At 40.9% G+C, this 24,654-nt stretch overlaps 4 protein-coding genes across 5 annotated transcripts; 2 read left to right on the forward strand and 2 right to left on the reverse strand.

Moving 5' to 3' along the window:
* Positions 1-1,938: 1,938 nt before the first annotated feature.
* On the forward strand, positions 1,939-9,807 carry LOC119008246 (delta-type opioid receptor-like). The gene is made up of 4 exons (XM_037078312.1): positions 1,939-2,150; positions 2,488-2,740; positions 5,684-6,036; positions 6,363-9,807. The coding sequence occupies exons 2-4, from the start codon at positions 2,496-2,498 to the stop codon at positions 6,890-6,892; spliced, it is 1,128 nt and encodes a 375-aa protein (XP_036934207.1). The 5' UTR covers positions 1,939-2,150; positions 2,488-2,495; the 3' UTR covers positions 6,893-9,807.
* Positions 9,808-11,379: 1,572 nt separating this feature from the next.
* chmp5b (charged multivesicular body protein 5b) lies at positions 11,380-14,460 on the forward strand. The gene is made up of 8 exons (XM_037079405.1): positions 11,380-11,533; positions 12,165-12,269; positions 12,647-12,693; positions 12,842-12,935; positions 13,020-13,091; positions 13,342-13,450; positions 13,585-13,700; positions 13,808-14,460. The coding sequence occupies exons 1-8, from the start codon at positions 11,465-11,467 to the stop codon at positions 13,856-13,858; spliced, it is 663 nt and encodes a 220-aa protein (XP_036935300.1). The 5' UTR covers positions 11,380-11,464; the 3' UTR covers positions 13,859-14,460.
* Positions 14,461-14,604: 144 nt separating this feature from the next.
* Positions 14,605-18,788, reverse strand: fastkd3 (FAST kinase domains 3). Its single transcript, XM_037079404.1, has 7 exons — positions 18,636-18,788; positions 16,856-18,323; positions 16,646-16,731; positions 15,328-15,502; positions 15,170-15,239; positions 14,938-15,052; positions 14,605-14,809 (listed from the first exon to the last, which is right to left on the reverse strand). Exons 2-7 carry the CDS (start codon positions 18,306-18,308, stop codon positions 14,711-14,713), a joined length of 1,998 nt encoding a protein of 665 aa, XP_036935299.1. The 5' UTR covers positions 18,309-18,323; positions 18,636-18,788; the 3' UTR covers positions 14,605-14,710.
* A 2,082-nt stretch (positions 18,789-20,870) lies between these two features.
* Positions 20,871-23,954, reverse strand: myl12.1 (myosin, light chain 12, genome duplicate 1). 2 transcript variants are annotated; one of them, XM_037079595.1, is made up of 4 exons: positions 23,823-23,954; positions 22,104-22,303; positions 21,723-21,884; positions 21,257-21,429 (listed from the first exon to the last, which is right to left on the reverse strand). In XM_037079595.1, the coding sequence occupies exons 2-4, from the start codon at positions 22,285-22,287 to the stop codon at positions 21,257-21,259; spliced, it is 519 nt and encodes a 172-aa protein (XP_036935490.1). In that variant the 5' UTR covers positions 22,288-22,303; positions 23,823-23,954. The 2 variants fall into 2 exon arrangements, with proteins under 2 accessions (XP_036935491.1, XP_036935490.1); XM_037079596.1 differs by lacking the exon at positions 23,823-23,954 and having other exon boundaries at positions 20,871-21,429; positions 22,104-22,287.
* Between the last annotated feature and the right edge of the window lie 700 nt (positions 23,955-24,654).

Below are 24,654 nucleotides of genomic sequence, written 5' to 3' on the forward strand. Positions count from 1 at the left end.
CCGAGGCTTGCTGAAAAACATGAACTTGTGATCACTGGTTAGGAATCTCAGCTGAAATTTTTTCAAATGATCTGGGAGGAGTAGAATGATGAAAATGAAATCGTGAAGCATTGAGCTTCATGAAACAATATTTTCCTGAGCTGCTATAGAGGGACTGCAAACACAGTGCTAGGATTTAGCCGGAGACAGATGCTCTCCACACATTTGTGCAGCTCTGCTATCTAACATACTTCACCGACTATAATAATACTCAGTCCGCTAACAGCCCGTGGGGCCAGTATTGCAGGATAAATGAGAGCTGTTTCTTGGCACGGGAAAGAAGAAATGAGCTCAAAGTCTACATCAGGCTCGGAGCAGCTTCAGGGTTTAAAGAAACATCGTACAGTAGATATATTAAGATATTTCTGCTCTTATTAGGGTAAAAATGCACCCTTGAACAAAGTGTGTGCATTACTCCTCACATCTCCACAGCTCAATCAGCATTTTTAGAACAAGTGTTTCAACTTTTATTTTTTAAAATTGGCTTCGAAGGTGAAATGATTAGCTGTCTTACTTGCTGGTTGGTTGGTTTGCACCCTGCCCGCAGTGGATCTCGGTCATATATGACCTCCATTCCCTGTCCCCGAGGACAGCAGAAATACTGCAAAATGTGCAGCGCTGTGTCCAGTGAGATGGTTGTGACCCCACCAGCCGGTGCTGAATACTACCAAATCCATCTCTCCTGCCTTCACCTCCGCTATACCGCCTCCTCTTTTCAGTTTGACAGAGAGAACATGCAAAAATTGAGGACGTTCACACCAGGAAATGTGTTCTCTTCGCCTCCGGGGAACATGAATCGAACTATATTTTTAGATTTTTACATCACGGGAGGACAAATGAATTATATCATTACTGTTTTACTGTGGATAAACTGATCGCACTTTACAACGAGCTCCAAGCCTGTGAGTGGTTGCTAAGGAGCAAATAAGAAATGGACAACAGACGATTTTATAGTTAATGAAACTTTAGTGAGTCATTGGTGAGGAGCTGTGATTCAAGGACTGATTAGTAGATAACGAGTTACTAGAGAACAAACTGGGAGATTATATATATATTTTTAGGTGCTCAATGATTAGGTTCTGTTTTATGCTTCCTCAAGTCAAGTGAAACATAAAACTGAGCAGCTGACATGTAGACATATTAATTACTAGTTACTTCATAATTAGTTTCTTGTTGTGCCCTCACTAATGATCAAGTGATTAGTAATCAGGGATAATACTTGGTAACTTATTAATATCATTATCAGTATATTTCACTTGACTTGGGGGGGCATGAAATGAGTAACACCTGAGTAGTGAGTAATTAGTAATTAATGAGTCTCCATGGTAACTACTCAGTGTGATGTTTAAATAATCTCCAGGGGGCAAAAAAAAAGTAATGAGTGATTATTCAATTTAGTCATTAATGAGTCTACATGGTAACTCAGCATTAGTAATTATTGAGTTATCTTGCCACTGAGATATTAATGAACTACTCATTATCTAATGATTCATTAGCATAGTGTCTCCCAGTGTGTTCTCCAGTTAATCAGAATTATCGACTCGGATCACAGTTATTCAGGTATTATTCATGAATTAACCATGAAGTCGTTAATTTCCTACTCTGTCATTAGCATCTATACTCGCATTTGTGTGTGACTCATTGTAAAGTGTTTGGGGGTTAACCCTGTATGCACTGTCATGTCGGTGGATCGGGGAAGTCTCGGTTCATGATACTCAACAGTTTTTACTCCACTGTGACATACGCTGGTAGGAAGCTGCAGGTCATTGTCATCACACTGTCATCTCATATTTTGGGTGAAGGTTGGCCGGTACGTATCCAGGGTGTGTGTGTGTGTGTGTGTGTGTGCGCGTGTGTGTGCGTCTAACCTGACTGCGCGCCACCTCCCCATCAGCGCGTGTGCACGAGTCTCCGCAAAGCCGCTGCTGCTCCTCTCCAGGCGCGCAGAAGCATCCCCAAACTTTGACGCGCTGTACCGCGCTTCACCGAGGCGACAAAACCACCTGAGTTACAGCATCACAACCGGGAGGATACGTTATTTTTTATTTTTATATTTTTATTTTATTATCATATACTTCACAGGCTGCATCCGCTGATTCGGGTTGATCAAGGTGAGTAACCTGCGAGCTTCAAAATCTCAGTGATGTGCTCACAGTGCGCGCTTTCGTTCCTGAAACGCTGGAGCTGCTGTGTGTTAATTCCCCCCCACTGTGTTTTCCATGATCTAAAAGTGGCTCCGGAGCCGGTGTGAAGTTTATAAAGCTGTCATGGTTTTGCAGTAAGGTGATGGCGAGTATTTCTCGTTTTGATCAGGATTAAAAAAGGAATTTTCTCGTGCGTATTTCTGGCTCGATGCCACCGTACTTCCCTCACTGATTCCCATATGCGCATTTCCCCCCCCCTCCCCGTGTGTCCGCTTTAAAGTCTCATTTTCAACCTGACAAACAGGTGTCAACATGGAGAGCACTCCGGTTGAGATTTTCAAAGAAGACACCAAGTGCCTCTCCGCGCTGCTGGATGACTGTCCGGTGAATTCTTCAGCTTGGGTGTCCGGATACGCGGACAGCCGCAATGTGACCCACGATGATAGCTGGGAGCAGGAGGGCATGTCTCCCATCATCCCCATCATCACTGCGGTCTACTCTGTGGTGTTTGTGGTCGGCTTGCTGGGCAACTGCCTCGTCATGTATGTGATCATCAGGTAAAGTCACTTTGGAGTCAAATAAAATACATTTCTTTCCTACTGTTTTTACCATGAAAACCATGCACTATGCAAGAGGCTTTTATAGCAATATGTTGTGGTGATTAACTCCTTTATGACCTTAAAACATCATTAATAGATAACACTGATTGGATGGATCTAATCTTGGTTTGTATGGAAGCCTAATTGTGCCAAATGTGTTCAGCAAAAGAAAGAAAAAACGTCAGTGGTCCAGGCAGAGGAATGTGTTTCTCCACCGTCTCTGTAAATGTTATTACTGGAGGAGAAGGCACTGGCACTGACAGTAACCTTCAGGCCATCTGGTCTGTGTCATTCTCTTTAATGCCTGCATTTGGTCTTTGATGTTCTCTAGAGACAAATCCTTTGTATAAATAAGGCAAATTGCACTATATCCCACTTACACGGCTCATCTAAAGCGTTAATGTGCACGTAAATGAATGAGGCAGCGTCTAAATGCACAAGTTAAATAGCTATTAAGTCATAAGAGACAAAACTGGAGCTGCATATTGACAAAGAAAAGGGTTCAGATGAATGCTGTCATCTCCAGTTCAACGTTTAATGTGTAAAGTATTGATCCTGAAGTGTCTGAAACCTTTAAAGTGGCTCATTTTATAAAATCTAGTAACCCTCCAGACATCCAAAATATAATAACAATTCTCTATAAATCTCTCCCAGTTGTGGGCATGATATTAATCAGAGTTGAAACCAGTGGTGCTTTATCAAGCTGATAGCCTGCTCGCACCTCATTGGGCGTTATTTATGGCGAGCGAGAGCAACAAATCTCCCCTGATGTCATGTGAAATGCAGCGGTGCCGTTGAGAATGCTTCGGTCCATAGACAACAATTACCTCAAATCAGATTGACTGCGTCGCCTGTCGCCAAAAGCCAATTTCATCGCTACATTTGCAGAAAATACTGTATGTTTGGCTGTTTAGTGGCTCCGTGGAGGACGACTCAGCTGAAGTGTAAAATAGGTTTTTGTGTTGATTTAGTGTAAACGGGTATCTGAAATTACACTTGTCAGTAGGCCACACATTAGATGTAACGCACAAGTACCTGATGTCCTTTATGGGTTTAAATGTGAACTGCTTGTACTTTAACAGAAGCTTCAATCACTATTTTTATGTTGACAAATGTCTGCATGTGATGTGAAAGGTGTCACTCACAGATGATTATAACCCACTGTTCCTTTTTTGCACCTTTCAGCTCTTTGTTTTGGTTTATGGTTTGTTAGCATGTTAGCGAAGTTAGATACTAGTTGTTGAGAATGTTTAAGAAGGCAAAATATGTACTACAGGCGATTGAGGACACCAAAACAGTGCTAAAAACAGAGTAAATTTTGGCTAAATGAATGCTAATGTCACTTTAGCCAACTGTCAACTTGGGTCACCCATCACCCAAACAAATCCATTAATGCTTGTTTAAATGAATAGTCATTACACAGCTGCCTTTCTATTATTAGATGAGGAGACTGACACTAGTCTCATGGGTGTTCGTTCAGTATGAAGCTATAGCTAGCAGCCTGCTAGCTTAAAACAACGTGTCATTTGTACACTTCAGGGTTTTTTGTACAGATTAAACAAAAACAAGACATAAATGACAGTTAGTGAAGTTTAGAGGTGCTGGTAGGATTTTGTTGACCTTTGGACATGATCAAGCTAGCTGTTTCCCCTTTTTCCCTTTATGCTAAGCTAAGCTACGCTGATCATCCTCTGGCAGTAGCTTTGTCTTTAACATACAGTCATGTAAACCGTCAATCTTGTCATCTTACTCTCGGCAACAAAGCAAATAAGTCTATTTCCCAAAATGTCAAACTATTTCTTTAAAACAAGATTATGTAGAAATTTGCACTTTGTGTGATTTAGCGCCCCCCACAGTCTCTGAGTGCAATAACACTGTCATGAATACAAATCCCAGATCTGTAACAAATTCTCAGATGTAATGCAGGTGCTAACTACAAACAAAACTCATTACATCATAACAACGTAATATGATGGAAACTTGTATGTTGAAGTAAACATGAATGTAGCGCTGTGATCTTAACATCTCATTAAAGTCACATAGTGCTGAGACAAGTGATGGGGGGACGGAGTGCCTGAGACAGAGACACCATTCACCCTGTTACAAGACACTGCACCATCAAAATGATTTTGACACTGTTATTTTAAAGCAGAACTATGTAGTTTGGGGGAGAGTTTTAATCAATACAATTCATTTTCTTGTATATTTAATGTAATGTAAGAAAAAATAACATCCACAACCGTCTTACGACCCCTGAACAGTCACTCGTGACCTTGTCTTGGTGACAGAGTGAATGGTAGCTCATGACTTCACAGAAATGTTGCAACCATGAAAAGACAAATGATATAGGTTTGTTTTGTGGTCATCAGTACCTGCTTCAATTAAATGAGTCAGAATCACAAATGCAATTTAAGTGACGTCAGACTATTAACTACTATTGTAGTGGATTGAGGAAAATGTGTGGCAAAAACTGTCATTGTTTTTTTTTTTTTACAATTAATATATATTTATGAACAAAAGGGAAAGCTAAAAATCGTTTAACTCCAGTCTCTTCATCACATCCTGTGGGCGTTGCTACAGGTTAAAAATGAACACTTTGAATTCAATTTCAAATTAAACTTAGCAAAAGTCATCATACACTGCTTTAATTCTATTATAATTTAATGAAAGTGAAATGAGTGATTATGTGTGCTCTGCAATCAGCAGCATACAATACATAACAATGAAGCGTGAGTCAGAAGAATTACATTATGGATTCAAGGATGCAGTGTGGACTAATGGACGGTGTTTAATTCATGATGGACCAGAAAGCTCCTTAGTCTGGACTAACGGTCAGCTCTGGTCACAACCAGCCTCCTCGCTCTTACAGGACAACCTTGTGCTCTGCATGTTTATTGACAGGTACACGAAGATGAAGACAGCCACCAACATTTACATTTTCAACTTAGCCCTCGCCGACGCCCTCGTCACCACCACGATGCCCTTCCAGAGCACTGACTACCTGCTGAACACCTGGCCCTTCGGCGAGGTGGTGTGCAAGGTCTTCATCTCCATCGACTACTACAACATGTTCACCAGCATCTTCACCCTCACCATGATGAGCGTGGATCGCTACGTGGCCGTGTGCCACCCGGTGAAAGCCCTGGACTTCCGCACGCCCATCAAAGCCAAGATGATCAATGTGTGCATCTGGATCCTGTCGTCGGCTGCCGGGATACCAGCTTTTGTTCTGGGTGGCACCCAGACGAAGAGTGGTGAGGAAGTGCTTCCATTTTCATTTTCCTGTCCAGGTTTAAAAATCTCAGCCAATATTTTACACTCAAGGAGTAATATTTTAAGAGCAGAAATATGCTCTATCAAGACCATCGGGGCAGAGTTTTCCATTAGCCACACATCATGCACCGTCCTTCCTGCATATAGACGTTGTTAGAAAAAGAGTTTAGAGCAAAATATGCAGATAAGCTCATCCATAACAGCTCGCCAAATTGAAAGCAGAAAGGCCCAGAGTGGAATTTTATTTATGATAAAGCACAAGCGCACTTAATAACCCTTCCCTCCCTCTCTCCTTGTGCTCCTGCAGACATTACTGAGTGTGCCTTACAGTTCCCGGAGCCCTACGTGTACTGGGACACGTTGATGAAGGTCTGCGTGTTCGTCTTTGCCTTCGTCGTGCCTGTGCTCATCATCACCGTGTGCTACTCCCTCATGGTCCTGAGGCTGAAGAGCGTCCGAATGTTGTCCGGCTCGCGGGAGAAGGACCGCAACCTGCGGCGGATCACGCGGCTGGTGGTGGTCGTGGTGGCCGTGTTCGTGGTCTGCTGGACGCCCATTCACATTTTCATCCTGGTCAAGGCGCTGGTGAGCATCCCCGAAACCACCGCCATCATGGCCGCCTATTTCTTCTGCGTGGCTCTGGGCTACACAAACAGCAGCCTCAACCCGGTGCTGTACGCCTTCCTGGATGAGAACTTCAAGCGCTGCTTCAAAGACTTCTGCCTCTCGGCCAGGCTGAAGGGGGAGAAGGCGTCGGGGAGCAAGAAGGCGCCCAGCTCTGTGCGGGAGGCTGCTGTTCCCCTGGAGAACCCGCATGGGACTAGAAAGCCCACATGACTAGCAGTGGAACTGTCTTCGATTTCCCACATTGGAAAGGAAGACTCACATGACCTGGGCCTGACCCATGTCACGTCAGCAATGTAGAGTAAGAGACTCGACTTATTTTCATTGTCACCTGGGGTTGAACCAGTGCCAACACTGATATGATTTCATTTCAGAGATCAAATGAGAAGCAACACCTTGTAAATTCCATCTTAAATCCACAGAATCAAAAACGTCAAGCTCCTCTACGTGATAATAACTTCATCCTCTTCCCCTCGGCTATGGTTCTGTCATTTTGTCTACGTTCAGACTGCCGGCACAAATCCATTATTTGGCAGATCTAGATTGATTGTAGATTGATTGATTGTAAAAAAAACAAAAAACAGTTAGGGTTATTTTCTATGAATGGGGCTCAGTGCAGACGTTTTGGCTGTTTATGTCAAATTTATTTCAAGTCACTTGCAACATGTCACACGATGCCAATGTCAAATCCAGAGTCAGGGAGGTGCATCGGAGCGGCTAATAGCAGCGCGTTATGGAAGACAACACAGAGATCAACAGTCTGTGGAGTCACACTGAAATAAATTGTCTGCTCCGCGACTCGGCAGCCGATGTTTTGGAGAGCGAGGTGATAGATCACTGTTTCCTGCGCTGCCATGTGGGGAAAACCACGTTATGTTGGCGATGTCTGGATGCAAAAATTCCAATCTGATCACATACAAAAGTGATTTGCCTGCAGTCTGAACCCTGTGATACATTATTTTGTTTTCACATGGGCGTTCTTATAAAGATTGTGTATTTATTATTTATTTTAAGCAGGAAAAAAGGCCAAAAGTAATTAACATTATCTGATTGTCGAACCGTTCCTTGTCCTGCTAAAGAGCACATTATAAACAAAGAGCTGATCATCAGCGATGTATAATACAAGAATATAATGCCAGATCCTCTCAGGAAAATTCACTATTTAATGGAAAAAAGTATAAGCGATGCCTTGTAAAATTGAGACAATATTGTGTGTCATACAATATTGTTGTCAAAGGTTTAAGGACGATCTATCGGCAGAAATAAGGTAAAATATTCATTGATATTTTTTCAAAATCAGCAGTGTGATCACCAGAAAGTAGCAATTGTGTTTTCATTAGCTTTTACATCTACAGACGGAGCCGGTCTTCTTCCACAGAGTCTGTCATGTTGCAGCGCCACGTTTCTACAGTATCCTAGAAGGGACAAACCAAAGTGGGACTTTGGAGTGGGCTGTTTTTCACATCAGATTCTCCAGCATATTTGGAGTCATACACTGGACTTTGCATCCCATTTGTGACCAAGAATCACAAACGATTTGATTTGAAGTTACATTATGTAAGAACAACAACATAAATTACCTAACGTTAAAAGTGACTGACCTCACTAACGTGACCTGAGGTCGTCACGTAAGCCACGAGCCTGAGCGCAGTTATTTTCACCCAAATGTGATCGTTTCTGAAACCAAATCAAGTCTTTTTTTTGTGCTTAAAGGCTCATTTATGCTCAGCACCCTCTGTCTGATTCGTTCACATTTCTACACATTTTCTCATAGATTATGGAAACAGACCAACGGAGCAGCACCTCCCGTAGTCGTGGTGGGCAGTGTAGCAGCGATGCCAGCAGTTCAACAAGCATTGGGATAGTTTGTTCTGAAGCTTAAGGCCACTGACCAAAACGTGTGGGCTTAATCTGTGTTTTTAGGCTAATTTCATTACCTTTTGTTTCTGCCTTTGTCAACACCTTTTTATCAATGTCTTTCCACCTTTAATTTTTCTACTGCCAAATGTGCCTTGAACAGTCCAGGATAACAAATGATTGCAGCAGTGAACCGAGTGATGGCGACTGAAGATTCAAGATTCAAGATTCAAGAAAACTTTATTTATCCCGAGGGAAACTGTCGTGCAATGGGGTCCAGCAGCACTTCACGTACGCGGTTAGCCTGCTGGTGGTAGCGGCATGAGTCACTGACAGCAGACATGTGCCAAAAAACCTTTCCCACCTCAGCGAACAGGTCCGGAGCGTGCTGATTGACCACGGTGTGAGAGAACTGACTCACGAGGCGAACAAATGAACGAAAAAAAGTTTGCTCTCGGTTGCATTGAAGAAAGTTCACCGCCGAGAGACGCTTACAGGGAGAAAAAAGAAATCCTGGACTTGAATGTGCTTTTAAAATTTGACAGAGGGCTCTCTTTCCGCTTCGACTCTGGAGTTGTGTCCAGATCGATAAGTTGTTCAATCCATGGCGTGTAAATGCATCGCTCCTTGGTGTTGGCGGCTATTGAAATACTCGCGCTTTTATTGTAGAGAATACTTCAAGTAGCTGTCTTGCACATTGTTAAATACAGTTTATTCTGCCATCTGTACATTACCATGGTATGTGTACAATACGTCATTTTGCATAGATAATTAAAAGAGGAGCATTTGCACAGATTTCGCTGAAATATACTGTATTTGTAGCATGTCAGTGATCATCGCTATGATAGTATAATGCATCATCATCAGCCTATATGCTCGATGGACTGTGCTGTTATTTTGAATGTACTGACTCTGTATTATATAAACATATCCATGGTATAATCTCATCTATCTAACTGCAGGAGGACTTCAGCTGATATTTAAAATCATTACATTTCCATAAACTATGAAGTCCTCGAACCAGAGCTTTGTGGGTTCGGGGAAATTTTACTTTATTGGTAACACATCTCTAACCGCATCGCGTGTACTGCCATTTAATATTAATAGCATAAAATAAGAGAGATTATTCCTATGTCTACACTGTGACAAAGACATCATCTTTCCTTCTTTTTTAATCTTCTGCCGCTGCTGTACATTGCCTCTGTCTGCTGTCATTGAGCAGGAGACGTATCGATCATCCTGTGTTTGACGTACTCAGTATTAAAGTGAGTTTATCGAATCAACTACTCTGGAGCTCATCTTGTCAGTTGTCATTTGTAAACTGTGGTGTGTGATCTCTCTCCTCAGATGCAGCACACACAAATGTCATTCCATCTCTTTTCCCTGCATCATCATCATCATCATCAAAAGAAGGCCTCACAGTGGCTTTTCTCTGATGAGGAAAAGCAGCTGTAGTTCTTACATAATGTTTCTGCACAGATGAGTTTCTTTGGGGATGTCAGGAGGCCTCTGCAAGAGTTTTTGCTGTATGTCAGTGGCTCCCTCCAGAGGAAGCAACGCGTAATTACTAAAATGAATGTGGCCTGATTATAAATAAATTCCTTCAATGATTGATAGTTGTATACACATAAGTTGACGTAAGCAGAAGGTTCCCTGTCAGGCCTTAATATGATGATAATTGATCATTTAATGAAGAAAACATCCTTGGTTTTTTAAATAAATAAAGGGCCACTTGTGGTTTTGGAGATAAATTCAAACTCCAAACAGAATTTTATTATTTACAATATTAGCGAATTTTTTTTTTTTTTTTTTTTTCAATAACTGGAAGACCAAGCTGTTCTCAGAGGAGGAAAGGGGATCCCCAGAACACTGTTTAAAGCTAGAAAGGTGGCAGGGTCCACCACATATAAACAAAGTAAAACAGTGTGAAATTGTGTCGTCCTTTAATATAAGGTCAGTGTGTTTAGAAAATTTGGGGAAAAAAATAATATTTACTCATCTTAGTATAACTAATAATGTAATGAAATGCTGTAGCTCGTGAGGCAGAGCGGGTCCAGTAATCAGAAGGTTGCTGGTTCAAAACCCTGGCTCCCTCAGCTGCACATCGAAGCATCCTTGAGCAAAATACTGAAACCAAAATTGCTCCTGAAGAGTCGTGTGCGGTGTGACTGGGTAACAAGCGTTGCAACGTGCTTTGAACAGTCAGCAGACTGGACAAGTGCTCTAGAAATGCAAGTCCATTTATTAAGAAGAATTGCTTGCTTTTCCACATCTCATATCAGTGGAAATAAAACACTTCAGTCTACTTTGAACTACAAATGATTGACCCTTGAATTAAAAAAAATCAGGGAGTAATGAATGAATCTTGATGAAAATCACACTTATTTCGGTTACCAATCACTCTATAGTTTGATTGGGGTCTATATATTGGATTTAAATATGTTTTATTTGATATTATATTAGACTGTGAGGTGGGGATATATGCTATGGCTTGTCCTAGAGGTGAAAAGGTTTCCTGTCATAAAAGCAATCGACTAAAAAGAAAGAGATTTGGTAACTAACATTAACAAAACATGCCATTTAACGGACACTGAACCATTGACCCCACCCCTGTCAGCCTATTGTATATTTAGTGTTTAAATGTTGGACATGACATTTTTGTAGTTTCCTGTTTGCAAAAATAAAATAAATATAAACGTGAGAAAGTTTTTTTTTCGATACAAACACAAACAAATCATATGAAAATGAAGAAAAACAACAAACAGCAGCAGCAGCTGAGCTCCTCAGGGGGCGTGGCTAAGTGGGTGAGTCATGATCACATGACTCCTCTGACGTCATAGTCATTCTCTCTTCCGGGTGTTTTCGGTCGGCTGGACGGTGGCAACGAACAGCTCCCTTCGAGCGTTAAATATCTAACTTTTAGCCAAAATGAATCGCATATTCGGCTCCGGAAAGCCCAAGGGTCCCCCTCCGAACCTTTCGGACTGCATAGGAAACGTAAGTGTGATCGTGAAATAACTTTTTGAGCGCTGTTTTGAACAAGGTAAACAAAGATGGAGCCCCTCTCGGTTCGGTCAGCTAAGTGTTAGCTAACTTTTATGAGCAGAAAACAGGCCAGCGTTTGCCATATTTAACTGACATGTCCTAATAAACGAACCGAATAGTCATAAGAGTAATTATTTTCGGTATTATTGATATCAGAGAGGATTTTTAACTTTATTTTGTTTGTTTGTGTTTACCTAACATATTGTATTGACATTGTCAGTAAGGTATTAGAAGCCAAACACTCAGTATGTGTGTTGAGATCATGAGTCAGTATTATTTCATTTTGAGCAGGAATTTGAGTTATTTAACAGACACACGACAGAAAATCTTATCATTGTCTCAGTGGCATGATTACATCAACCAGTCAAACAGGTTATCCGTCTCAGTGAGCTATTAATAGCCAACCAGAGTGGAGGAACAAAAATCGTATGACATTTAAATGTGCTCAAAATGCCTCAGTTAAGCTGCTTTAAATGTTAGCCCTAAGGAAATGCCTTCCATACAAGCCATCAGACATTATATCCCTGTCTTACATCAATATCCGCACTATGTGATGTCCTGTCCTCTGTTTTTATACTCACAGGTTGATTCTCGGGCCGAGTCCATCGACAAAAAGATCTCTAGACTAGATGCTGAGCTTGCGAAATACAGGGATCAGATGAAAAAGATGAGAGACGGACCATCGAAGGTGAGAGTTATTGTCCAACACTGAAGAACCCTAACCCTAAAAGGGAATTATTTTCTCTTCTCCAGTTGGTAACAAAAGTCCCCTGTTCAGTGAGCTTTTGCAGATTTTCTTCTTAGATTGGTCATATCATTATAACACATACGCTGAAGAAATTAATTGCCAAGTGTTTTGGTGATCGATTAATCGATTTGAAAAAAAAATTAAAGGAACAGTCATTCAACATTTTCTGATATCAGCTCCTCACATGTGAATATTTCTCTGCTCCTTTGGGTTGGGGATCTTTGAATATTTACTGACATTTTATAGATCATAGATCATTCATGTTTATCATCAGTTGGTTTAAGTATTCTCAATCTCTTTTTTTTCTCATTTACCAGAACATGGTCAAGCAGAAGGCTATGAGAGTTCTGAAGCAGAAGAGAATGTAAGTCATTTTATTTCTGCAAGCCACCATGTTCCTTCAACATGTCAAATTAATAAACTTTGAAGGTTTTTTCCCTCATCAGTTACAGTTTATTCTCTACATCTATTGCTATCAAACTCTAAATGTGTTTCATCAATATATCTTCCAGGTATGAGGGCCAGAGAGACAACCTCATGCAGCAGTCGTTCAACATGGAACAAGCCAACTACACAATCCAAAACCTTAAAGACACTAAAACCACGGTAAGAGAGAAAATAATCTACCAGATGTGACGATGACTGAGGAAGATGTGTCGTTCTGCTAACATTTGCTTCTTTTTTCTTCAGGTTGATGCCATGAAGACCGGCCTCAAAGACATGAAGAAAGCATACAAGAACGTGAACATTGACAAGATTGAGGTATGTGGTTCCTGACTACAGATTTACTTGATTAGGACCATCCAGTAATGGATATAACGAAGATAATCAACAGATAACATGGTCTCACACTCAATAATTGTGTAAATATTTAAAGATACTCAATCCACTCTTATGACATTTTCACTTCAAAGACATCATCATGAGCTCTTGTATAGAAGTGTTGTGGGTCTTTGTGATCATATTACAGAAAAACATATGAACTCCTTTTTTATTTTCTCTTAATAATCAGAATATCCAAGATCAGCTGGAGGACATGATGGAGGATGCCAATGAAATCCAGGAGTCGCTGAGCAGAAGCTACGGCACCCCTGACATTGATGAAGACGACTTGGAAGCAGGTCAGTAAAATACCTACATCCCAAGATTCTTCCAGGATTATGACATTTACTCAGATTTTAACTTTGATGCCAGAGAAAACTACATTTTAGACGAGGTGATAGTGATGGGCATCTTGTGTTGATGTGTCCCACAGAGCTGGATGCTTTGGGAGATGAGTTCCTCATGGATGATGACAGCTCCTACCTGGATGAGGCTTCATCAGCTCCTTCCATCCCAGAGGGCCTGCCTGGAGACAAGTCGACCAACAGGGTACTTCACAGTTTCAGGACTTTTATTTGACTCAAATTATTTATTTACGGCAATTATTAATTACTGAGGTTTTTCTTTAATGGCCACTCTTCTTCTTGTATTTTCAGGATGGTGTTCTGGTTGACGAGTTCGGCCTTCCTCAGATTCCTGCTACATAAAGGAGCGATCAAAACACTCACTCAAGTTTTACATGTATCATAGCCTTTTTTCTATTTATCCAACTGACACTCCCAGCCTTAGAGTGAGAATTTTTATAATTAGAGCTGCAATGATTAATCGATTCATCAGTCTAAAGATAATTTCCAACTATCTTGACAATCAGTTAATCCTTTCAGTCAGTTTTTTCAAGTAAAGATATCAAACATTTGCCGCTTCCAGATTCTTAAATGTAAGGATTTACTGCTTTTCTTTGTCTTTCATAATGGTGATGAGGAGTCTTTGGGTTTTTGACTGTTTGTTGGACAAAAGAAGCCATATAAATATCTCAGTTTAAGCATTTATTTTGGACATGAGCGTTGCAATAATCAGGAACATATGAATGATAATAAAGTTGCAGTCCTTATTGAAAATCAAAGCTTCTTCTCTCCAACAAATGATGGAAACTTTCACCTCAAACCAGGCATCTTTAATTAAAATCTCTAGTTATTATTCTCTGAAAATCATATGTATCTTTGGTGAATGATCATCTTATACTAACTTTGTACAGTTTCTGCAGGGATGGTTTGCCAAAAACAAAATAAATTATATTTTTCAAACAATACTCAACATTGTGTGATGCACTGAAGTCATTCAAAAGTCGGTATTCATACAAAAAGTCACTTTATTGTGAAATTAAACAAGTGAAAGTGCAGAATCAATAACTTAAGTTATTACCAAATGAAAGTGTTCAATTTAAAAAAATAAATAGATGCTCCTTTTTTTATTTATTTATTTTTTTACACACAAAGTTCACGACAAAACTCGGGGCAAGCGATTCTGCTGATGAAACCACTGAAGGAACATTCTTATCATCACCAGCTCAGCCTGAAAGTGTGAGGGAAGATTTTCTGGTGCAGATACTCCACCACACTGCTCTTGTCTTCCAGGTTTTCAAACTCATAGAAAGGAATCTAAAAGAAACAAAACAAAGACTTCATTAATCAATTTCATGAAAACAAAAGATTGGACATTAACAACAAAAAGAGAAATGGGTAGACAGTCATAGAACAAACAGATCTAACATCTGAGACGTTCTAACCTGAACAACTTCATATCCCAGAAGCCTCAGGTGTCGCTGCTTGATGGCCTCTTTTCCAAGCAGCTGCCTCTTGTTTGTAGTGAATCTCTTCTGCCCATCAATACAAAGAGCTATCCTGTAACACATCAAACAACACAACTGTTTTAACCTCTTCACATTCCATCCAGCTCTCAAACATTCAACAGAATCAAAAATCTGAACTTTAACAACCTCATAACATAAAACCATTTACCTTTTGTATACCTCATCATTCTGACAGGCAGGCAGCACGTATCCCCCTTCATCCAGTTTTATCTCCACATCTACAGGACCAAAAATAAAGGTTAAGTTCTTCAGAGGTAGACTACAGGAAAGATTTGGGCAAAACAGCTGTTTGTATGTGTGTGTTACCAAGTGTGTAGCAGTAAGGTGTCAGAACTTTGGATCCAAAGTACGAACGAGACCCGAGAAGATCCACCAGCCCTGTTTTCACAGAGTTGTACAGATGTGCGTCGACCGGTGTCTCCAGAGAGCGTCCGGACATGAGGAAAGACTGGACGCGGTACTTGCGAAGGAGTTTGGGACCCTGAGGAGACAACAGAAGGAATATGTTCACACCCGACATTAAAAGCATGATCAAGCTGTGGTATTACGTTACAACAGAGGAAAAAACTCAATTATACAGGAAATGTCTTCAAAAAAGAAGACCATCAGGTGCTCCAGGAATATGAAAATGTTTTAAATGGATTTTATTGTTCTCTTATCTTTATATAGAAAATAAGTTTTTATATGGTACTTTACAGGAAATCATTAAATATATAGTTTAGTTAGTGAGATGGATTGTGCACTAAAACAATCCATGATGAAACATATTCAGGTTAATCTTCAAACTTCGATTCAATGATCCATTTATTTGATTTCTTTCCCTAAAAATCTTTCCTGCAGTATGTCATGTATATAATGTTAGGATTAATGTCTTAATATGTTTTGTTTACTGGAAAATGCTTTGCTGTACTGTGACGTTTTTTTGGTGTCTTACTGGCCGAAGGTTTTCTGCTGATCTGATGAAGCGACATGCACAACACATAGTTCACTTTTTTATAATGTAATTGTTAATAAAATACTGCCAATCACATCCTAGTGTGTGCCAGAGTACCTGATTGTATGTTTTGATCCTGATTTAGTCATTTTTGCCGATTTCTTTGGACAGAGACATTAAACAAATGAGACAACAGGATTGTTTAATTCCTAATATCGAAAGGTTTTTAGTTAACATGAGTGATTTGGTTGATAAAGCACATGCTTCTGTTGAAAATGGAGCATTTTTCAAGGAGAATTATCAATCCAAGCATTTTCTTAACTGTGAGAACACTGCAAATACACCTTACACCTTATCTCAGTTAAAGATTAAAGTATTTTATTTTGATTTCTACTGGACACCTGACCAAAACATTGAGATATTTCCAGGAAATCTACTGTGTAGTCAAGATGAGAGATATCTGTTTGGGACCCAGACTTCAAAATAAAAGCACAAGGTTGTGAGTTCCAAACCATGTAGCAGATGAACTCAATCTATAATTATAGGTAACTGGGATTTTCCCAATCTTACATACCAGTGACACGTTCCGTGAGAGGGTGTGTATTCAGGTTTCTGACTGTGCATTAATCCTTTGTTTTTGTGTTGACCTGGCCTCGTCTTAAAACCTGTATAACTGCTGACATGTCTTACCTCATAGAAAGGACACTCCAACTTCAAAGTCATGTAGAGCTGGGTCAGCTGTGCCAGGAAAATCCGGTCAATCCCTGTGCCCTGATCTGGAATACAAGCACTTTGATTTGTTACTTTACTCAAACACAAATCACACGTTAACCTCAAAAGGAACCCCCTGCCCAGACTATTCATGGAAACCGTGTGCAGGTGTGTGACACGATGTTTTACCTTGCAGCTGCTGGAGGAAAAAACTGCTGAACACTTTGGAGACAAAGTTAACAGGGAACCTCTCCACCAGGGTGCAGGAGTGGAGCAGGTTGAGCACCATCCGAGGCTGGAAGTGTGAAAAGCGTGACCGCAGGATGGACTCGACTTTCCTGAATAGCTCGCCAGCGTTGGGAGGAAGGTAGCCGAGCCTCCCCAGAGCCGTGATCTGCCGGGTCACCTGGCTGGTGCTGTAGTCGTCCGCTCGGTACACGAAGCTCTCAGCCACAGCGTCAAATACAGTCGGTGAGAGGATGTTCCTCCGGCTGAAGAACTGAATCACCTTGGTCACCGTCTCTGGGTGGGAGGTGAAGGTCATCGTGGGCACATACCTCTCCATCGCCTCCACAAAGTAATGATCACTGTGGCCAAAGTGCATAAGGCCGCCGAGCACAACCGTGAGCTCCTCATCAGTGAAGTGAGGAACATGCCTCACGGCCTGCTTGCACAGATTGATCACAAGAGGCATGACCTGCGTCTGATTCAGGACCACCAGAGCACCAAGAAGCCCGCTGACGGCTGCAGGGTTCATGCGAGAGGTGACTGTCACAGCGTGGGTGTGCATGGCGTTCAGGAGGTCCCGGTACTTCCCATCCTGAGCCACACCACCTTGCAGAAGTCTATAAACGGTGATTAGATCCTCTATGCTCCACTGCGAGGGCTCCTTCTTCTGGATCTGCTCCATCACTTGCATCAGCATCACACAGCCGGGACCCTCCATAGCCAGCATCGCTTGCCCCAGAGTGCACAGCTGCTCCACAGTCATCTGCCCCCTGTCCAACCTCTCCTGGCTCTCAGACACCAGCCGCACCATCAACATGCTCCAGGGATCCAAGAAGAGGCGAGTGCAAGCCAGGAGAACTGACACCAGCCCGGCATCCGTCAGCCGCCTGGAGTCCTGCTCTAACTGATAGCACAGAGATCTGATGGTGTCCTTCTCCAGCACTTTAGGGTCTTTCAGGGAGTTCCCCGCCTGCTCCAGATCAGCCACACGGTGCAGTGCTGCTGCAGCCATGGTGTCAGACATGATCCCTAAAGAGCGCAGGAGTGTGAACACCTGCCGGGATGAGGAGCAGCTATCTAGCCGCTGCTTGAACTCCTGCTCCTCGGCAGCTGTGGGTCCGTGCAGCTGGGTGATCCGGAACCCAAGTTCCGAATCTCTGTGGAGGCCACCAGAGCTGCTGCCGAGGAAGTACGGCTCCCTGGTGATGGTGGTGGTCAGGCTCCTTCTACCAGAGTCCTGCTGGAGTGTCCTGCAGCGCTGTCTCCGGCTGCAGCATCCGGCTGAGGTAGAGAGGCAGCCAGCACAGAGAGGCTGACCCACACTGATGGTGCTCAGGAGCCTGGTGGAGCAGACCCCACGATGAACCCCCAGCTGCCCGACCACCGACAGTCTCTGGACCAGCTTCAGAGCCATGACCCTCAGACCCAGCTGAAACAGAAAGAAACACTTAAAATAAAAACAAGAAAACGTTCAACAGGACTGGCTTTATAAACCATCCACAATAAACGCTATTGCTAAATAAAAGAGCAAAGCTACTAGCAGCGAGTGTTCCGCTCCCTCATCTGTTGCTCTCCTGTTAGCTAACCAACCTTGAAGCTGTTGTTAACTAACGTTAGCTACTTAGCTCCTAGCTAGCCCGTGGAGACGCGCTGCTCAAACTAGCACACCTGAACGCTGGTACTTCAGTACAGGTTGATAAATAAACAACGTATGACAAGAGAACACCGGTAAAACTCATACCTGGACTCTCCGACAGCGGCGAAGGGTCACAGAACCGCTGACTGGAGCGACTCTGTCATAACGTGGTTCCGTAAGGATGACGAGGCGTTCAGGGACCGTCGTAAATTCAATGAGGTTGATTTCTCAACCTGGTGATTCGTGCTATCTTTGGTCCGAATTACAATATAATATAAAATGATATGTTGGAATAATTGTGTACCTGTATTACAAAATGTGTTGTTTGATTCGGATTAACTTTGACAGAAAAATATATATATATAAAAAAAAAACATTTCAAAACCTTATTGCATAAAAAAAATCCTCATAAAAACTATCTTCGCACCTCAAAATGTTGCATCGAAATAAATGAAGATATAACAGAAATTCTTACAAGAGCATTTCATTATTATATCGATTCATTTTATAACCTCATTTGACTTTTGAGAGAAATTCGATGGTCGTTATAATTTTTTTTTCCCAAGCAGCATTGAAGGCACCATTATGCAATTTCAAACTTCACTCAGACACTAGAGGGCGATATAACTCATAAATACCCAAAGAGGTATACATTTAGGACAACTGGACTGATTCAACCCTCCCTGGATAACCATGACTTGCGTGACTGAAAATCTTAACAGAAGTAGATATAATTTTAAATAAATAAATACAAAGTTTCTCTCATTCGGAGGTTCTGGTGTATTTGTTTACAACTGGTCAATTTAGTTTATTTGTGCACCTAACGGATGTATTCATTACTCATACAGAAACATTTTTGATTTTCACTGGCCACCAAAAATCAGTAAGATATTAAAAAACTTCTCGTTGTAATTTAGACTGCAGTTTGACCCAGGGGTATACTGATTTTGTCCATTAAAGGAAACTGTTCACACCATTGACTTTTAAAAAGTGAGACAAGTCTTTCTCAGCAGTGGCGGAAGTTCTCCTTGACTTCAATTAAAGTTACCAAACTGTAAAAGTACTCTTACAAGTGAGAGAACTGCATTCAAAATGAACCTCAAAGGAAAGTACTGAAGTATTCCAGCTGAATGTACTTCATGTTGTTTACATATCTTGGGAGGTACTGTTGCATATGTTAAAAAAAATAAAAGTAGTATGTAGTCTTTTGTGGCTCCAGAGGAAGCTGCATGTAATCTGATAAATAGCCGTCAGTGATGTTACTCCAGTGGCTATGTTGCATTGTGGGTAATGTAGGTGTACATTTTGAGGTTATGAAAAGGAAAAAGTGTGGATTTAAAAGACAGCATCTCTGTTGTATTAATTGTGATCACCTGTCATACCTGCACATGTGAAAGAGTCCATCAGTATTAGAGTGCAATGTTAGAGCAGTAGGCTGCCTTTAAGACCTGGTGCCTACATTACCCACGATGCAATTTAGCTACTGCTTAACATCACTCAAAGAAATTTGTCAGATAACATGCAACTTCCTCTGAAGCCATAAAAGGCTTTACACTCATTTTTCACTTGAACAGCAGTACTCTTTAAGACCTGTAGTAAGATTGGTGGTTTCTCTTGAAATTATGAAGCCTTTAAGGTCCAAAGGAAAGGTATTTGTATATTGTTTGTTTGTTTTTCCAAATTATGCTCACAAGATCATTTGTACACAAACAACATATTTTTATTTTTTCCGAACTACAAGAATGCTCCTGTATTTCCAACTGGAGAATGTCTGATTAATAACATAACTGAAAACACCTGTGTGGGCATGACGAGGCCTTTAATCCATACCAATACACAAGTTAACTGTATATTTAGTTTGTATCATACTTAAGTAAAGTTTCATCCCATTTGTCCTCAAGAACAGTATTACTGTAAAAGCATTTATTTTTCCACCACTGCTTCATGAGAAATTACAACATTTTTGGCATTCAGCAGTATAAACTGTGAGCTCTGGTACTGCTGCTAAATTAGCTGTAACCTGATGTAGTCCTCAGATTAAATTAATGTACCATGCTTCTCTGATAACTCAATCATCTTCCCAGTCTGATAGGTAAGGATCTTACTACATGAGTGTTTGTGGCATTTGAGCACTTTCCCTTGTTTGAGAGTCCATGTTGACTCTGCACATTAGCCCTTTAACAGAAGGAATTCAGCTCGTGCTAGTCAGCACATGTTAAATGAATTTATCATGGAGGGAGAGTCGACTTGTCAAGACTGGACAAGTTCCTAAGGAGGGAAAAATGGTGCAGAAGCATTTTAGTTATGCCACAGGGAAAATAAAGACAGAATGATGCATCACTTATTTCAGTTGTCATTTATGGAAACAGTCAGCAAAGTACAACTTGATAGAGGGCTTTATTTAAAAAGTTTATATTATAAAATGTAAAAATTCAGCTAAACCCGATCACATGGATTGTAAAGACTTATCCCTTAGAGCTTCCAAGGTGCTGCCACTACACATCCTTACATGACAGAAAAAAACATGACAACCTAAGAAGAGATTTTTCTTCTCATTAGAGATGTGTACATTTGGCAATACTGGAAGTTCACACCAAAAAAGTGGATAGTTATTGCTTTGGTTTGTTTAAAATTGGGTTTATAATGGAGAGTTGAGACATGCAGCACGGGGATCTAGCTGACGGAGGAGGGGAAGAGGGTGGAGAGGAGTATGCTGGCATGGCTCTTTAATCGTCCTTATCCTTGGCACCGTGCTTTAGGATGCGTGTGAACTCCACATAGTTGAAGTTGCTTTTCTTGTCGATGGGGGCCTCCCTGAAGAGCTCGTCCACCTCCTCATCTGTAAACCTGTCACCCATTGTTGTGAGCAGCTCTCTGAGGTAATCTTCCTGGATGAAACCTGAGGGGGGGGAATGGTCAAATCAGATAAGAGGGCTAAAACAGGCTGAATCCACATTAGAGGCATCTCGAGAAGAATGTGAGTGACACAATTACCATTTTAGGCAAGGAAACCGTTGTCAAATAGCTTTCAAAACACAGCTGCAATTTACACTGCTTTATATAAAAAGGTGAGGAAGAAAATGTGACTAAAACAAGATTAAAATGGGTTTTTATTCCATTTTATATCATCTTCACGTATGAGAGGAGAGCTACACTTTTTATGCATCAGAAGGTACAACAGTCAGAATTTACCTGTCCCCTCTTCATCAAAGCAAGCAAATGCATTTCTGATCACATCCTCTGGGTCTGTGCCATTGAGCTTCTCTCCAAACATGGTGAGGAACATGGTGAAGTTAATGGGTCCGGGAGCTTCCATCATCATGGCCTCCAGATACTCATCAGTTGGATTTTTCCCTAAATAAAATGACACAATTATGGTTTAATGAAATGGATCTGGATGGTTTCAATTTCAGGTGACATTTACAACTGCTGAACGTTTAAACATTTGCTTTTTGGGACTAGTTTTCTGATAACAAACAATGCAGGCACACAGCAAAATGAGCAAAGTGCAGACTGTCACTGCACTACGTGACATGTTGGTTCAGCTCATCTTGAAGCAAAAACTCTACTAACCCAGGGAGGCGAGCATGTCGTGGAGATCCTCCTTGTCCACAAACCCATCACGGTTCTGGTCGATCATGTTGAAGGCCTCTTTGAACTCCTGGATCTGAGACTGGTCAAACATGGCGAAGACATTGGAAGTGGCGCGCTGAGGGCGCTTCTTTGTGGTCTTTCCCTTGGCTCTTTTGCTCGACATTTTGACTGTTTTATACCTGTGGAAACAAATCAATATAGATCATGTTGAATACTGCAGCCAGGAAGAGCAAGATAAACAATGTGAAACAACAGTGTGAATTTTCAATGTCTTAAACAGTTCAGTAGTGGGGGGAAATGTACATCCTTCCTGTTGTTACTTAATGTTAAGACAGACCTATTTAACAAGAAGAACAGTAAGCTCAAAGCAGAAGAAAAAAAGAAAAGATATGGGCTTGATAAGAAAGACAAAGGAGGACTGACCCCTGACAAGCACAGAGTCAATCTGATCAAAAGGTAAAGTGGATCATCGTTACTCAAAATACAGTTTCGTAATCTGTGCCCGCAGTATTTGGCAGAGTATTTTTAATTCGCTGGCAGTGAATCCCCGGTGTGGTGTCCCTCGCTGAGCTATAAATGGAGATGTTCCTCATCTTTCTAGGTTGATCAGCTCACTGCCTGCTCTGCACTAAGGGCAGGAAAATTACTGATGTGAGCACAGATGCCCTTATGAGGCAATGTCTCGAATGTGGAGTCAAACCGGCCCTGCGTGCACAACTTTATGTTGACAGAAAGCTTATGTTTTCACCAGTGGGTGTTAAGAGAAAATGGACTCATATTTTGGGCAGCAAGTATAAAGACATTGTTAGGCATACATATTACCTAAGACAATGAAAATTAAAAAGACTATCGGGTTTTAGTGATAGAATTGTCAGTGACCTCTATTAAGGCTGAAACTAAGTGTCTTCATTTGATTATTCATTATTTTAGTACTCCATAATTCCTTGTATAAACTGTACAACACAAGTTCCCAAAAGCTCAAGGCAATTCAGAAGGAAAGAAAAGCAGCAAATAATAGATTACCTATAAAACTTAAGAAATAGTCCTCAGTTAAACCAAAATACTCCAAATTAACATGTCTTGAAAGTATGAAATCAGTCATGTTAAGGTTTCAAACGGGATATAGTCAAAACATTGATGGCTAACGTTATCTTGACATTTGCATTAGCTCCTGTGGCCAACTATCGAGACAGTCCAGGCAAGAGTTGCTTTATCTTGCCACAAAACCATCACTGTTTAACGCTACGTATTCATTTTTTTAAAGCTTACCACAAGTCCGAGTGCACTAAGAAGTGCGTACAGTCTTAATGGTTTGCGGCCTAGCTTGAACCATAACATATTATTAGAGCGGTTCAGACAGCTGTAAATGTTAGCGAGCTTCAAAACATCATGCAGCCGCGGAAGTTTCCCAGTTTCTTGGGTGAACTTTGAGTTTTTAAAGCTCGTATTTTCCTTAACACGTCTACGTGAAACATCCGCTTGTTAGCGACATAAAGTTAGCTATCGAATCATTAGCCGCGCAGCTAACGGATAGTCGTGTTTTCAAAGCAATCAAACGTACTCAAAATAGCACTATAGTCGGTTTTCATTGATACACGACTTAAATGTTGACAACATAACTGCGTTATCTTGTTAGCGAAACATCTGCAACGTAGCTAACTGTGGCAGACTGAGTAAAAACGTTAAAACAAGTCTTACCTGACAACTCAAGATACTTGTCAGCTAGCCCGGTGCTGCTCTTTTTCTCAACCACCGCCCTTCACTTCCTGATACTCATGTTGGGTTACGTTCATAACATTCAGAACAAACCATCTGAAGAAAATAGGGGGGGTCCGTCAAATGGGAAACCAGTTATACACGCTCTAAACACAATTCATACGTTGTTTCGGTATAAATACTTAAATAGAAACTGTATTTTATGAAAATTAATTACAAAACAGATTCTAAAACTTTATAAGTAGAAATAATAAAATACGAACTGTACCGTGCACCACCAATGGAGTAAATGTGACTTTCACAAACACTCCCTTGCCAGCGTTAACATTCCTGGATATGCCCTTTTAAGGGAAGAAAGCATACAATGTCCAATGTCCTTTGCATTGTGTACAGGGAAGATCATGCTGGTGGGAAAACGCGGGCGTTACCATCAACAGAGCAAACATATATGGAAAACTGATCTTAAAGAGTCACATGAAATGTTTGCCTTATTTTATAAATTATGCCATTCAGATTATATCAAATTATATCAAATTTTGATGATAGTGTTTGTCAGTGATGATAAGTCATCACTTTTACCTTATTAGGTCGTTTTGATGACTAATTCCCTCACATACACCTCATCTTGTTGTTATTCATACTCTTTTGTATCATGTAAGTGTGTTTGTGTAGTTTTGTATTTTATTTATTGGTAAAGACATTTTATTCTACCTTCTTTGCTATGTTTTCCTCTTGAAAAAAGAAAGATTCTAACCTCAATGAGACTTTCTCCTGGATAACTTAAGTGAAGGAAAAGACAAATAAATTGAAGTTC

The sequence above is a fragment of the Acanthopagrus latus genome, chromosome 19, assembly GCF_904848185.1.
Source record: "Acanthopagrus latus isolate v.2019 chromosome 19, fAcaLat1.1, whole genome shotgun sequence".
In the NCBI taxonomy this organism is placed as follows: domain Eukaryota; kingdom Metazoa; phylum Chordata; class Actinopteri; order Spariformes; family Sparidae; genus Acanthopagrus; species Acanthopagrus latus.